The sequence below is a fragment of the Zeus faber genome (genome assembly GCF_960531495.2).
Source record: "Zeus faber genome assembly, chromosome: 17".
Classification (NCBI taxonomy): Eukaryota; Metazoa; Chordata; class Actinopteri; order Zeiformes; family Zeidae; genus Zeus; species Zeus faber.
In genome coordinates, this window is record NC_137204.1 from 15,293,284 (window position 1) to 15,308,283 (window position 15,000).

The window sequence follows — 15,000 nt, forward strand, 5'->3', positions numbered from 1 at the left end:
GATCCTGACCAGCTATGCCAAGTCATGTATAGATTTAAACAGTTATGCAACGTATACGTACAACCGGTCTCTCCTCGCTGCGATGGTTACAGGGCATTCCTCCTCTGCCGCGCGTCACTCTGTGGCGGTTTCTCGCCGCCACGCGCCACCCGAGCGGCGTTTTCAGGGACGCAGACGACGGGGTTTCAGACACAGTTTATTGTAGAGAGAGGGGCGGAGGTGGAGGTGGAGCAAGCCCTGGAGCAGATAAGAGACGTGTCATGACAAGGGCTCCTCTCCTGAGCGTGAGTGTGGGGATGGGGGTTTTACCGGGTTGCTCGTTAGACCGATCAACGAGCAACAGGTATGCAGCCGCACTCCGATCCTGGCGCCACAATAACCCGGACCCAGGACAGGTGTGGCTGCTCGAACCACACCATCCCCACACCACGAACACCTCTTGACGCGGTCGTCGCTTTGTTCCCGATTTCCATCTCTTCCTTCGTCCCATTGCGACACGGAACAGCCGATCGGGCGGGGATCGGGAGTGACCGCCACTCGACACACAGAACCCCCATCATTCCCATTAAGCCTTTAACGGGTGATTTTTCTTTTTTCAAAATACCTCTCTTTCCGTGAACTGAAATACTCACTGTCCCTACATCAAGTACTTGCTCCCTCGCCGACGCTCCTCACAGGGGAAAGGCGCAGGATGGTTCAAAGACGTCGGGCTGCAGCGACCCCGTTTCGCCGAGTTATTGGGAACGGAAAAAGCGGGCGGCCCTCTCCGCCTCCATTATCCCTTCGGTCGTAGAAAAGGAAGGAGGGACCCTCACCCCCGTCGTAGCTGCCGTCGCACTTTGCGTCGTTGAACTGGAGAGCCGATACCGGAGAGGCCGCGCTCTTGTAATGCATCTGAATGGACGCAGGGATGATGAACCCACTCAACTCGCATGAACTCACACCCTTGCTGTTCCCTCCAAAACAATGTTGTCGTGGTCGCCCTGCCCCCCTCCCCCCCTCTCCGATACCAGTGTCCAAAGGACCCTATGCAATGGTACGCCGTTGTATTCAGGTTATAAGAAATGTCTTTCCCGTCTATTTTTGAGTGGTAGACACAAAGGCACCTTGTTCGACATCTCCTCTCTTCACCGACCACCGAAAAACAAAACACTTCCTCATGACTGAAGCGGCAGCAGCTGCAGCAGCTGCCGCTTCTGCAGTACGTGCCGCACCTGCAGCACTCACAGCACCTGCAGCACCAGCCGCACCTGCAGCACATGCCGCACCTGCAGCACTTACAGCACCTGCAGCACCTGCAGAACATGCTGCACCTGCAGCACTTGCAGGCACGACCAAATAGAAAGTGCAATATGTCTCTGCAGACGGCAGACGGGTAGACATTCAGCCCAAACGAGAGGGGAGATGTCAACACCGTCACATACCTTGTTATGTGTTTGTTGTTATTTATTTCGTTTTTATGAATGGGTTAAAGTGAGGTTTGTAGTGGACTGTGGCACGGAATACGATGTCATCTTCTTTTCATCTCCTGTTCTTTTTTTTGTTTCTTCTCCTCTCTCTGTCAGTGGTCACGGGGGTGAGTGAGAACACTAAACAGACCCAAACTGCGATAAGTCTATGCATAAATCCCACGGCAAGCCCCGCATCCTTCCCGTCTCGCCCCAGAGACCGACCCCGTGAACTCTCGCCCGCGTGGTTTTGTCGTGTCAGTGTGCCCGTCGGTGATGGTAACCTGAAAATACCCCAAACTAGCCCTCCTGAACCATCCCCATCACCGTCTCAGATCCCACTCCATCCCCCAGAACACCTCAGCAGCCACAAACACAAGTATATTCTAATAATTTAAGAGTAAATAGTTTATCACAGACATATCTTTGTGTTTATCCCCATTATTATGATTATTATGTATGTATACTGTATGTGTGGTGCACTATGAGACTTTTGCTTCCACTGTCTAGATAATTTAGTCTACAATGTGTGAGAATACAGAACTATTAAATTATTAACGGTAAACGAGTATGTGTATAACGAAATATATATATATACAAAAAAATAATAATTTAAGCAATGTGTGTGGGAGTTGACTAGGCTATTTGATACGTAGGCATGTAGAGATGTTTATTTTTTTGTCCCTGATCTGTGCGTGTGAAGGAGCGTTGTGGCGAGAGGGACGGGGTGTGTTCTGTCCTTCAGGAACTGTTGGGACGGCGGGAAAAGGAGAAATCCCTTCCTCTTCAGGACCACTGTGCTTTGTTGACACAATCAAATAAAAATAAAAAACCTGTGTACTCAACAGCTTTTCCTGAGCTTCATTTTGGCTGAGATCTCTTTAAGTATTTGTTATTGTTGGAATGTAATGGAAATCAATACACATGCTAACATTTATATGTATATATATATATATATATATATATATATATATATGTATATTGTGCCAAGGTAAAGCAAGATAAAAACTTTTTGCTTATGTTTTGAGAATTGAAACAAAAACAAATTAACATTATACTCAATATTAAAACTATGTCAATACCTTTCCTTTACTAATGGATATGATACATTTTAGCGTCAAGATAAATTCTCAGATTTTTACCCTTTGTCAGGGGTCTCAAACTCAAATTATTTAGGGGCCAAATAATTGAATTGCCTCACTGATACATGATCAAAACATTTTATACTGTTTCATATAAAACATTTACGTGGATTAATTAAACATTGTCATTTTTAAAATGAATTTTGCGGGACAGATTTAACAACAATTTATAAACATGTGGTGGGCGGCATGTGGCCCTGGGCGTGTAGTATGGGGCCCCTGCTTTATGTGATCCAACGAGATATGGGGGACACACTAGAGCTGCGCGTGGACGCCCTGCAAGACGAGGGGAGACGGAACCAGCCCACGAGGAGTTTCGTTTGCTCAATCAGTTTTATTTCAGAGGGGAGGAAAAGTCTCAAGAAAAATCAGATCAGAAAGTTCCATTTCCCAAAGCTGAGCTCTATCATCAGGTTCTCCCGAAAAGCTCCTTCATTACCCGTTGTTGTACAGTCATTTCTACATTACATTTAAAACTGATTAGGTGAGATGCCCACTTCCTCCAAATAAATAGAATATTCTCTTGTTTTTGTTTGTTTTTTTTTAGTTTTTTTTTTTTAGTCAAGCTTTGTATTAAATCACAGCCAGCCTACAAACCATGAGCCCCCAGGTTGTCGTTCAGTCACCGCTGCCAGCGACGCGGCCAGCAGGATATCTCCTCCACCACCAGGCATAACCAATATACAATATGTTACACAGTTACAGTATATACACACACACACACACACACACACACATACACACACAGAGTCCACAATAAATGCTTCCTCATACCTCCCAATCACTCAATGCGTATGGTGATTTAGAAAGTGTGGAAAATATTTCACCACCCCCAAAAACAATGCTAAGAAATTGTCTATGCACTCCTGGTTTGACAACTATGCCCCTAAAAAAATAATAATAAAATACAACAACACAAAAAAAACAAAAAAAAAACAAAAACAAACCCCCTAAAACAAAAACACAAACTAAAAATAACCTTTTTTTCATGGCATGTTTTCCACGGAAATAAAATGGTAACAGAATGCTTAGAAGCGAGGAATTGAGGAATTAGCTAGAATGATAAAGGACCTTTTTTTTTTTTTTTTTGTGCCCAAAGTGCTTCAGGTGGTTCAGGGTCGACCTTGTGCAGCGTACGCAGTCAAAGCACATCCACTTCCACATACCTGTAAACCCTCTCAAGAATATTAGCAATATTTCACTTCCACATACTTGACCTTCGATGCCTGACCCCCTGAGCCCTTGTTACTTTACGTGGTAATTTATTGGCAAATTACGCGAACGATAACATTAGACATCTGGCAGCTATCTTTCAGTCCTCTCAATCAGCCAAAGAAAGAGAGAAAACCCTTAATTTGTGTGAGGGGGGGGGGGGGGGGGGGGACAAAACAAAAAAAAAAACGGATGACTGTGGAGTAGACTATTTCCAGCAGCAGTTCGTCCACACGTGGTGCATGCGACTTCATGGGTAAGCGCTCATAAAACAGAGGCCCGCGAGAAGCAGTCGAGGAAAAGGTACGAATCTCGAGTGAATGGTGACACTAAAGTATGTGATCTATGTAAGATCTAATATCGCTAAATACGTATCTCGACGGTCTAGGACGACTCTCGAATTGAATCATCCTAGACTATTAAAAAAACAAACAAAACAAAAAAAACAAAAACAAAAACAACAACAAATTAATATTTTTTTAATCTATTATTATTCAGTGGTCTGTTTGGGACAAATCTTCTGCTCATTTCCACGACGCCCTTCAAAAGCTCAAACACATCCCCCACCCTAACTCGTTTCACTGCCCAACTCGGCTTTGGATGGAACCCTCAGCCTCCGCGCGCCGCAGACCTCACCAGGTTCCGCTGTTGCCGGCGGCGATTCGAAAGGCCGCGACCAACCGGAACGGCGGCCGAGCGCTCGGCCTGACAGTCTTAGTGCATTCGATATTCATAGTCTGATAGATCTCTAGGAAGAAGAAGAAAAAAAAAAAAAAAAAAAAAAAAAAAGCTAGACGGATGCAACGTCAGCTGATGAGAAAAGGCTCACACACACACACACACACACACACACACACACACACACACACACACACACACACACACACACACACACACACACACACACACACACACACACACACACACACACACACACACACACACACACGCACACGCACACGCACACACGCGAAGGCTGCTCATCAAGTCATCTTTGATATGTAATACGAGCAAAACCAATGAGATGAATGAGTTGAAATCCCGTGAAATAGAAAACACACCGCAATGTAGGTTTCCGTCATGTCTTTCAGTCATCGCTCCAAAAAATAAAATAGAACAATAATAGTAATAATAATAATAATAATAATAATATTATGAGCGCTAGAAAAAAAAAATCCCCTCGTTCATCACATCTTTACGAAGTATCTACCCTCTCAGTTAATCAGAAATACCTATTTCTCATTACCACGACGCAGATTACAGTTTGTTTAGCGCTGCTGCTCACCAGTTAACTATTCAGAAATTCATTTTTCGAAAATATTACTTTAGTGTAAAAAAAAAAAAAACAAACAAACCCCCAAAAGAACAAAACAAACAAGGCCTGGAAAACGTAGTTGACGGGGCGGTACGGATCGGCCTACGCGCCTCTTCTCTCCGGCTCCATGTGACTGTTCTTGTTGTTTTTGTTTGATTCAAAAACAAAAACAAGGTCGACGAAAGCCACAACGCTGCCTCGTTCATTCATGTTTACTCGCTCGAGTGACATTTTTAACTTCGGCATCCTCCCCGGGACGTGGCGGCGCGTCGCTCTCATTCCTCCCACCGTGCCATCCCAGCTCTCTTAACGCAGTGATAAATAGTCCTGTTGTTTTTTTTTTGTCTTTTTTTTTTTTTTTTTTTTTTATACATTCGAACGTGACGCTGTTGTTTTTGGTTTTGTGATAAATGAACTGTGTCACGCAAACTGTTCGACCTGCGTCAGAACGAGCCCGAGCGGCTCTCCGGCGGCTCTTCCGGGAGCAGGGAGGGGCCGGGGGGCGCGGAGCCGCTTTATTGCACTTGCATGTTGGAAGGAGGGACGGCGACTAGCCATTCATCTCCTCTCAGCAAAGAGACTCATAGATAGAATGTTTTCAGCGGGGAAAAGTCAGGTCCGTTCACGCCAAATCATAGAAATAGAAAGCGCCACGGAATATAGAAAAACACGCACACGGAACAGGGGCCACTTTGACGAACAGGGGCCGAGGAAAAGCAGTTGAAGGCGGCCGAGGTCGTGGGTATTTTAGAGATGGTCGTCGTTAAGCTAGCGCAGACGGGTCCTTTGACACACACACACACACACACACACACACACACACACACACACACACACACACACACACACACACACACACACACACACACACACACACACACACACACACACACACACACACACACACACACACACCCTCAAACCACCAGGATTTTGACCTCGTCCTGTTGGTCGGGGCGGTAGAAGAAGGGAATGCAGGGGTTCTCTCCGAGGAAGGGGGGCGAGCGTGACGCTCCCTGGGGGTTCCGGATCTCCTGGAGCAGCTGCATGATCTGCCGAGCCGTGCCGTCCTCCGTGGGGCCCAGGGGCTGCGGGTCGGCGTGGGGCGACACGGCCGAGTGGCTCTGGGAGACGAGGGCGTCGGCTCCTGGGGCCGACTCTGTGAGAGGGACGACCTCCATGGACTCTGTAGCAGAGAGAGAGAGAGAGAGAGAGAGAGAGAGATGGCAAATGTATAACTTTCTAAGGCTGCCAATTTGTTTTTTTGAATTTGGTCCCACACGTGTCTCAAATTTGTCGTAAAGAGACAGAACGCACATGCTCAGAAGCAAAGCTGTACAGTGAACCTATGTTTGCTGAATAATTACACAGAGTTAGCGATGGCTGATCTGCATTAAGGTTAATGGTCATGTGGACCAATGTACCTACAGTTACTCTGGAATATCTTCCATTAGGGGGCGCTACATGCATCTTATATGATAACAATGAGCCTATGTTTGCTGAACTGAAAAAGCAGCATGATGGTGTTGGAGTGTGCTTCAAAATTGATCTAGAAATATCCCCATTGTTGGTTTTTTTTGGGTTAATTTTTGTGGCGATTTTTGTCCTTTTATTGCTAATTTAATGGTCTGTCTCCTTGAGAATTCAACTTGGAAAATAATTAACCTGTCTTTAAAAGCTAGTGTGTGTCGCCGCCGTCAATGGTACAGTATGCGTCGCATCTCTGTCTCACTTACTTCCTGGTGAAATCACATGCGCTGTGTATTTTATTGGATAGTCCTCACTTTTGGTAAACCATGTGGCTTTGATGTCACAATGAGTGATGTCACACTCAGCCAGACATGTGACCAAGTCCCTCTTATCCAAGTCACAAGTAAGTCTCAAGTTGTTTCGTCGATTTTTATTTGGGCAAGTAAAGTCACAGGTTATGTCAGGTCAAGTCACTTTTTCCCCAAGATACGGCATTCTTACCTCCAGTATCTGGTCTTTATAAAGAGAAAAAGGGTATTAGTACCTGTCTAATTATGATATTATTGGCCAATCTAACCTGTTCAAAAAGTATGACAATTAGGTAGGGGTAGGTTCCGCTCAGGCCATTCGATCTGGACTTGGCAGTTTCCGTACCTGTGTCAGGGTCAGCCTGCAGCTCCGCCCCCCACGCCTGGGCCGGCCGCTGAGCGTGGCCGTGCTCCTCCCCGAGCGGCAGCAGGTCGGGGTTGACGGCCCCAGCGCCGGCCACGGCCCCGGCGCCGGCCACGGCCCCGGCGTAGCGGCTGTACCAGTCGTTTCTCTCGCCCACCAGCCGCATAACCAGGTCCTGCAGCTCCGCCAGCTTGGCCTGCGGGAGAGAGGACCACGCAGCGGTGGGACAGGAATCCGTAGGCGGGCGACACCTCCTGCCGATTGTACTTCCTTTCCTGCCGTGCTCTCCAAACGGTCTCATGTTACAGCGCCAAAACAAAATGATAAGTGCTGAAATACCTTCATCTCCTCCTTATCCTGGGCCAGCATACTGATGTACTGCTCCTTCTCCTGGTGCTTCTGTTTCATGATAGCTCGTTGATTCTGGTACAGGGCAATGTACTCCCCTGGTGAAAAACACAATATTAGGATGTACTGCCGCGCATTTTGAGATCCAAACACCTCAGAAAGAAGTACTCAGACCTTTTACTTTACTTACTACAGTAAGTACAAATAACACACAATAAGACAGAAAATCTCTCTTGTAAAAATGGGACCACATTGACATTTCTACTTAAGCAAAAGCACATAAGTACTTGATCGTGAATGGACTAAGAGTATTAAAAATAAAATTTAAGTAATCATCAATGAGCAATCCAAATCAAACTTAATCCTTTTTTTTGTTTTTGAGTAAAAAAACCCTCAAAAAATATATATATTTGCCTTGAAATGTAGTAAATGTCCAAAGTCTCTGAAATTGACAAGTAAGTACAGATACTTGAAAAGTAATGTACTGAGGTAGAGTATTTAGGAGAGGTTCTTTTGGGATGTGCTACCTATCGTGTCGGTCTCTCCAGATAGTTGGATACAGCGGTGCTCCAGCTCCTCCACCCTCTCCTTCAGGTCGGCCTTCTCCTGCATGAGGGAGGTGAAGCGCTGTTGGAGCTTCTCCATGGCGACCTGCAGGGCCTCATGGACGCCCACTGGCACTCCTAGAAGAGAGGAGGAGCGCAGAAAGAAAATAGGTGCCATCAATGACGATGGACAATTAGCCACAAGTAGCAGGAGATACTACACCACAAATAAAACTCGTAATTGGGCACTCAAAAGAGAATGACACTTAAAGAAGGTGGTTAACTGCGGGAAGGCGGTTAACTAGGCAGGCAGCTCCACAGACGGCTGTTTCAGAGGGGGACATGGAGGAAACAAGCATTCTCTCCTGGTGGTGACGTGACCAAACGTACAGACGGATCTATTGTTTTCACCATTGCTGTTTTTCCATCTCTGCATCTATTACTAAGTTTTAAACAGACTGCTCCAGTGGAAGAAGCTCTAATGAACTTATTCTATAAACTGAATCTGTACTATGTATCCTGTCCATTTGTATACTGTTCCTGTGAAATGTTCCTTGTTGTGAACTGATCTTTCTATAATCATTATCATTTTGTATCCACCATGCTGCACCGTCTTGAGACTTCAATAAACATATTCGGGGAAAAAGATAATAAAAAAATGTTTTTTTAAATAAAATAAAACAATTAAAAAAAAGAAAAAATGCTCACCTGTTTGTTCAGAGCCATGTTCACAGGGCTGGTCATGACTGTTGCCATGGTGACTGTGATCGGGACCGTGGTGACTGTGACCGTGGTGCCGCTGGTGCTCCAGACTGGTGGCAGCGGCCATGCGCAGCCGGTGCGCCTCCTGCAGCTGTCTCCGGGCCTCGTCCACCTCCGCCTCCATCTGGGCCAGGGCTCCACGGATGAACTCACTCTGGGAGACGGATGAAAGGGCGGTGAGAAGAGAAGCGCACGGTGTGAATACGAGGATGAAAGAGGGAGACGGGAGAAACGTGCGAGGGAGGGAGAGAAAGAGAGTCCATTTGGGAATTACACAATGAAATTCAAGTACCTTATAATTTAAGGACATTCACGCAGAACAAATTTAATAAATTTTCAATGTGACCTTTATTCATCAAAACATAATCACACACACACACACACACACACACACACACACACAGACACACACACACACACACACACACACACACACACACACACACACACACACACACACACACACACACACACACACACACTTCAAGGACATGGTAAGAACCCTGGAGTCTCTTGAAGAAATCATTTTCCAGGACATTTTTCACCAGCTGCACATCTACATGGGCACTCTGACTTATGTCATCTCCATTTAGAGGGTGACAAACATTTAATTTACGTTATAATCAAATGTATTATAAATATTAAATATTATTCTAACGTCTCACAATCCTGAAGAAAAAGCATAAAAATGAGGATCCCTCTAACCATTTCTTTGTGGCTTTCAAAGTCTTCTGGAATAACTATGGAGGACGACCCCTTCGGGCTTTCCTCCAGGCACTGACTCTCCACACCGTCTCCTAGGCAACAGTTACACATAAAAAAAATTAGTGCACTTGATATTTTACAGTCCATGTAGTGTGCTTAGTATTTTTTGTATGTGTGTAGCTAGACCAACTTCTACACAGAAGACATGTTTGTTATGGGATGAATGTAATACTTTAAGACATAAGACTGAAATACAAATGTAAGTTAGTGGTGAGGACACCCTTCATTCTGAGCCACATTGTTAGTCTCACCTGTGTGTTCAGAGCCATGTTCACAGGGCAGGTCGGGACTGTGATCGTGGCTGTGGTGCCCGTGGCCGTGGCCGTGGCCGTGGCCGTGGCCGTGGCCGTGACCCTGGCCATGGTGCTGCTGGTGCTCCAGACTGGAGGCAGCAGTGGTGGCACCGGCAGCGGCCATGCGCAGCCGGTGCTCCTCCTGCAGCTGTCTCCGGGCCTCGTCCAACTCCGCCTCCATCTGGGCCAGGGCTCCACGGATGAACTCACTCTGGGAGACAAGGATGAAAGGGCGGTGAGAAGAGAAGCGCACGGTGTGAATAAGAGGATGAAAGAGGGAGACGGGAGAAACGGGCGAGGGAGGGAGAGAAAGAGGGTCCATTCAGGCATTACACAATGAAATTCAAGGCCATTCAAGTACCTTATCATTTTCAAGGACTTCACGCAGAACAATTATAATCAATTCTCAATGTGATCTTTATCAATCCACACACGCACACCCGCACACACGCGTCAAGGACCAGGTAAGAACCCTGGAGAAAGGCAAGACTGGAATGAATGAGTGGGCTTCCCCCATCAGGGTCTCTTGAAGAAATCCTTTTCCAGGACATTTTTCACCAGCTGCACATCTACATGGGCACTCTGATTTATGTCATCTCCATTTAGAGTGTGACAAACATTTAATTAACGTTATAATCAAATGTATTATAAATATTAAATATTATTCCAACGTCTCACGATCCTGAAGAAAAAGCGTAAAAGTGAGGATCCCTCTAACCATTTCTTTGTGGCTTTCAAAGTCTTCTGGAATAACTATGGAGGACGACCTCTTCGGGCTTTCCTGCAGGCAATGACTCTCCACACCGTCTCCTAAGCAACAGTTACACATAAAAAAATTAGTGCACTTAATATTTCACAGTCCATCTAGTGTGCTTAGTTTTTTTTTTTATTTGTAGCTAGACCAACTTCTACACAGAACATATATATGTGATGAATTTAATTTTTCATATTTTAACTAAATGACACACACGACTGGCTTTTGGACGATTCATGTCTTACATATTAGGTTCAGCAGATTTAAAACAGAGATTACTGATGTAGAAGAATTTACTAATTTTGACAAAGAGAAATAGTGTATATGGATATAAAATCCTGGTTAAATCTTAATGTTGAAATTAAATCCTCATAAATTAAAATTTAAGGACTGTTTGATGACTTCTCAGGCCTAATATTTGTCAAATTTCAATTTCAGACATTTTCAGACTTTTTAAAAAGGACCTGCAGGCTCCCTGCATTACCGTTTCCATCTGACAAAGCCAAATCTTACCCTGATCTCTGGGAGTTGTGTTGAGGGCTGAGCTGCTGAGCAGATCCTGGACCTCGGCCTTCAGCTGCTGGTTGTCTCTGACCAGCTGGTCCAAATGTTGCTGCAAGCAGAGAAACTGCATGAGCCAACAAACAAAAACAATGAACTGACACTAACACCACTGGGACTTGTGTTCATAGTTGAGGTACGGAAGAAAGGTTTGAAAACAGAATTGGTTTGGTTTATGGCCATCCATTTACAGCTTTTATTACACATTTGAATTGTGTAATATGTTTGCTTTGTGTATTATTGTTTGCGTGCCATTTATGGCCACCTCATCCGTGTTTAGAGAGATACATAGAGATATATAGAGATATATAGATAGATGATAGATAGATATAGATAGATGAGATAGATATCGACAGTTAGAAATAGATGAGACAGAGATAGATATCAATAGAGATATAGATAGATGAGATAGATAGAGATATACAGAGATATAGATAGATGAGAGATTGATAGATATCAAGATAGAGGTAGATATACTGTCTATATAGAGGGAGATACAGCAGGAAAGCAGGAGAATGATATGGTATGGTAGGTTTTGAATTTTATCAACTTTACACCATGGATACAATGAAGAGCTCGCGAGGAGTTGATCATTACGGCTTCCGGTTTGACTACTTCTAAAAAATGGGTGCGGACACCTGTGCGTCTCCCAGCTGCTTGTGGCTCAACTCCAGCTGCACACGGCCCTGGCTCTCATCGTGCTGCAGCCTGTCCATCAGCTGGGCCTGCTGGAGGTACTGGTGGTGGAGCTGCTCCCGCTCCGAAGCCAGTGCCTGGTAGCCCGCGCAGTACTGCTGCAGCTGAGCCACCACCTGGTCCCTCTGCTCCACCAGACATTGGCTCTCCTGGGACTTCACGTCGACCTGGAGCAGGGAAATGAGGAGAAACAAATCAATGGCAAAGGGATTTTCCAGTTTCAGGTGAGGCTCATTACATTGAACTATCTGGTGTTTTTAAGTAAAATATGAAACCCGCCAACTCTAGCTTTTCCAAATAAAACTGAACAACCTTAATATTTCAGACCTCTATGAGAAATCTTGGGTTGAAAATTGTAATATCATACTTTGTTTGGAATTTATTTACCATTTTCTGCTTAAATGAAATACCACCATAGTCATGAATCATGAATAGTCACGAATGAGTCATGAATAATGTCAATACCGTATTGAAATGTGAGCCTTTGTACCAAAAATCTTTGAGGAATTCAGTGCAATATCTCATGACCCCCTCAGAACCTCCAACAAGGAGGTTACAGTTTTGCTCCGGTTCATACACCGATCAGCCACAACATTAAAACCACTGACAGGTGAAGTGAATAACATTGATCATCTTGCTCCAATGGCACCTGTCAAGGGGCTGGATATATAAGCAGGATAATGTGCTCTGCCACACTGCCAAAAATGCTCATGAATGGTTTAAGTAACACGACAAAGAGCTCAAGGTGTTGACTTGGCCTCCAAATTCCCCAGATCTCAATCCGATCGAGCATCTGTGGGATGTGCCGGAACAAGAGGTCCGATCCATGGGGGCCCCACCTTGCAACTTACAGGACTCCGAGGATCTGCTGCTGACGTCCTGGTGCAGGCTGGGGACCGGGCACCGAGGAACGGGGCATGAGTAGGGATGGGTATCGTTTAGATAGCTTGCTTACTGATCCAGTACTTTAAAGGTACTCTTATTGGGTTATTTTCTTATTTTTTAAGAGAGAAACTCAAACAAATTAAGAGCAGAATTAACACTGCTTTATTTTCTGCGCATTACGCATGGAGAGTGGGTGATCAGGGTGTAAACTGCGCTCGCTGTGCTATTGCCCCTCAGTCAGAGCAGGGCCTCCTCCTGCATGTCTGAGAGCCAGGCAGAGGGAGCCGGCCCCGCCACCCTCGCACATATCTCCGGCGATGGAGGGAGAGGAGGGATGTCTCTTCTGATAATAGCGAAAATGCTTCTTCGATCAATATCTTCATCTTATTGCAAGTTAGAAATGGGTTATATCGCCTAAATTAATATAAAGCACATTTGCTTAATTTCTCCAATACCATTAACAGCACCGGTAACGTAGGAGCTTATCAAGACTACGGTCTTTAATAATTGAGCCCCGTGACCCGTTCAATACCGGGTGTCGGTAACCAATCCCCCCCCCCCCCCCCGAATATTAAAATTGAACAGCCAAATCCAATTCCACTCACAAAATTCTGAGTCAGGTGCTTCCCTACAAAATGCATTTCATAAAAGAAAGTAAATGTCACACTCTATTAATACTACTCTACAAATATTAATACTCCATATTTCCATTTGGGATCATCAATTTACTAACACTCTGCGAGCGATGCCCCACCTGCTCCTTGGTGTTATGCAGGTCCTCCTGCAGTTGCCCCATCTTGCGAGCCAGCTCCTTCTTCACGTGCTGCTCTGACTGGATGGCGATGGTCAACTCCATGTTCTCGTTGGTCTGTGTGGAGAAAAGAGTCAACGACTGAGACGGCATTCTTTGATTCTTTAAACGGCGTTTGTTTTATTATTATTATGGTGTTTTAAATTCTACCTCACCCTAGGGATGCCACGGTGAGGAGTTGCCCCCCCCCGCCAGTTAATAAATGTATAACAACACCGGTGTTAGTGGTAACACTGGACATTTGAGTCTATGGCACTCACTATCTGTAGACTCTACTGCGCATGTTTCCTGCATAAAACTCCAGGTGCCGGACACAGTAGATGCCGTTTTCTCTGGAATATCGCACTCAATGGCATAAATAAAAAACCTGGATGACATAAAAGTTGTTTTGTCTATTTATTAATTGCATGGAGGCTGTTTGGTTGTTGTAGTGAGGAAGCAAGTGGAGGATTTGGACATGGTGGTCTCGCATGGCGCAGTGATTGACCGGAGTTGGCAGCTTGATGTGTACGGGGCTGCGTAGCTGCAGACCGCTCAGAGTGCCCATGCTGACCCCTGTCTAACGGAGAAAACACCTACAATGGGCACGTGAGCGTGGACCATGGAGCAATAGAAGAAGGTGGCCTGGTCTGATGAATCACGTTTTTTTCTACATCATGGGGATTATGTAGAAATTCTGCTGCAAACGTCTTGGTGCCAGATACCACAAGACACCTTCAGAGGTCTTGTGGAGTCCATGCCTCCACGGGTCAGAGCTGTTTTGGCGGCACGAGGAGGAGTGACACAATATAAGCAGACCTGCCAACCTTGGGAAAATATTTACTGGGGGGAAGTGGGGATCGCAGCGGAGAACCCCCACGCTCGCCTTCGGACTCTGAGTCCCTCCAGCGTCGCCCTAAGCCCCGCTCTCTGCCGCTGAAGGACCGATGCGCGCATTGCACGGCAGCGGCATGTGCGCCGGCAGCACGGACACTGCTTGCTGCCGGCGCACGTGCTAGTGTTCGGGTTGTTAACAAACGATCCGATTCTTTTGAATGCCTCAAATTACTTTTTTTTTTTCCCCCCAAGTTTTACAGATGTCTGTCGTTGTTTGTTTAAGTTGCCTTGACCTTGACCTGTCTCCTCTACTCCAATGTTGTGGCTGATCAGTGTATATAACAGACAAAATAATTTCGTTTTATATATTTTATTCTTTGTACATCACAGCATTATCCCGCTTGTTTTTCGTACCTCCCCCTCACACTGTTCAGAATGTTGAGTTACCCCCCATCTACTAAAGTATTGATAACACGCTTAGTATTTTACTAATTAGAGTTCTTTT

The 15,000-nt window shown here is 45.4% G+C and overlaps 1 protein-coding gene across 1 annotated transcript in view; it reads right to left on the reverse strand.

Annotated features, from left to right (window-relative positions):
• Positions 1 to 2,918: 2,918 nt before the first annotated feature.
• golga2 (golgin A2) overlaps positions 2,919 to 15,000 on the reverse strand; it is a gene marked incomplete at its 5' end in the record, with an annotated part of 29,936 nt that continues 17,854 nt past the window's right edge. Inside the window, 11 exon segments of the mRNA XM_080017385.1 lie at positions 2,919 to 6,303; positions 7,242 to 7,455; positions 7,599 to 7,705; positions 8,135 to 8,290; positions 8,861 to 9,068; positions 9,620 to 9,711; positions 9,931 to 10,183; positions 10,691 to 10,782; positions 11,240 to 11,339; positions 11,926 to 12,150; positions 13,623 to 13,736. Of these exon segments, the coding sequence (XP_079873511.1) occupies positions 6,035 to 6,303; positions 7,242 to 7,455; positions 7,599 to 7,705; positions 8,135 to 8,290; positions 8,861 to 9,068; positions 9,620 to 9,711; positions 9,931 to 10,183; positions 10,691 to 10,782; positions 11,240 to 11,339; positions 11,926 to 12,150; positions 13,623 to 13,736 (1,830 nt within the window). The 3' untranslated portion in view covers positions 2,919 to 6,034.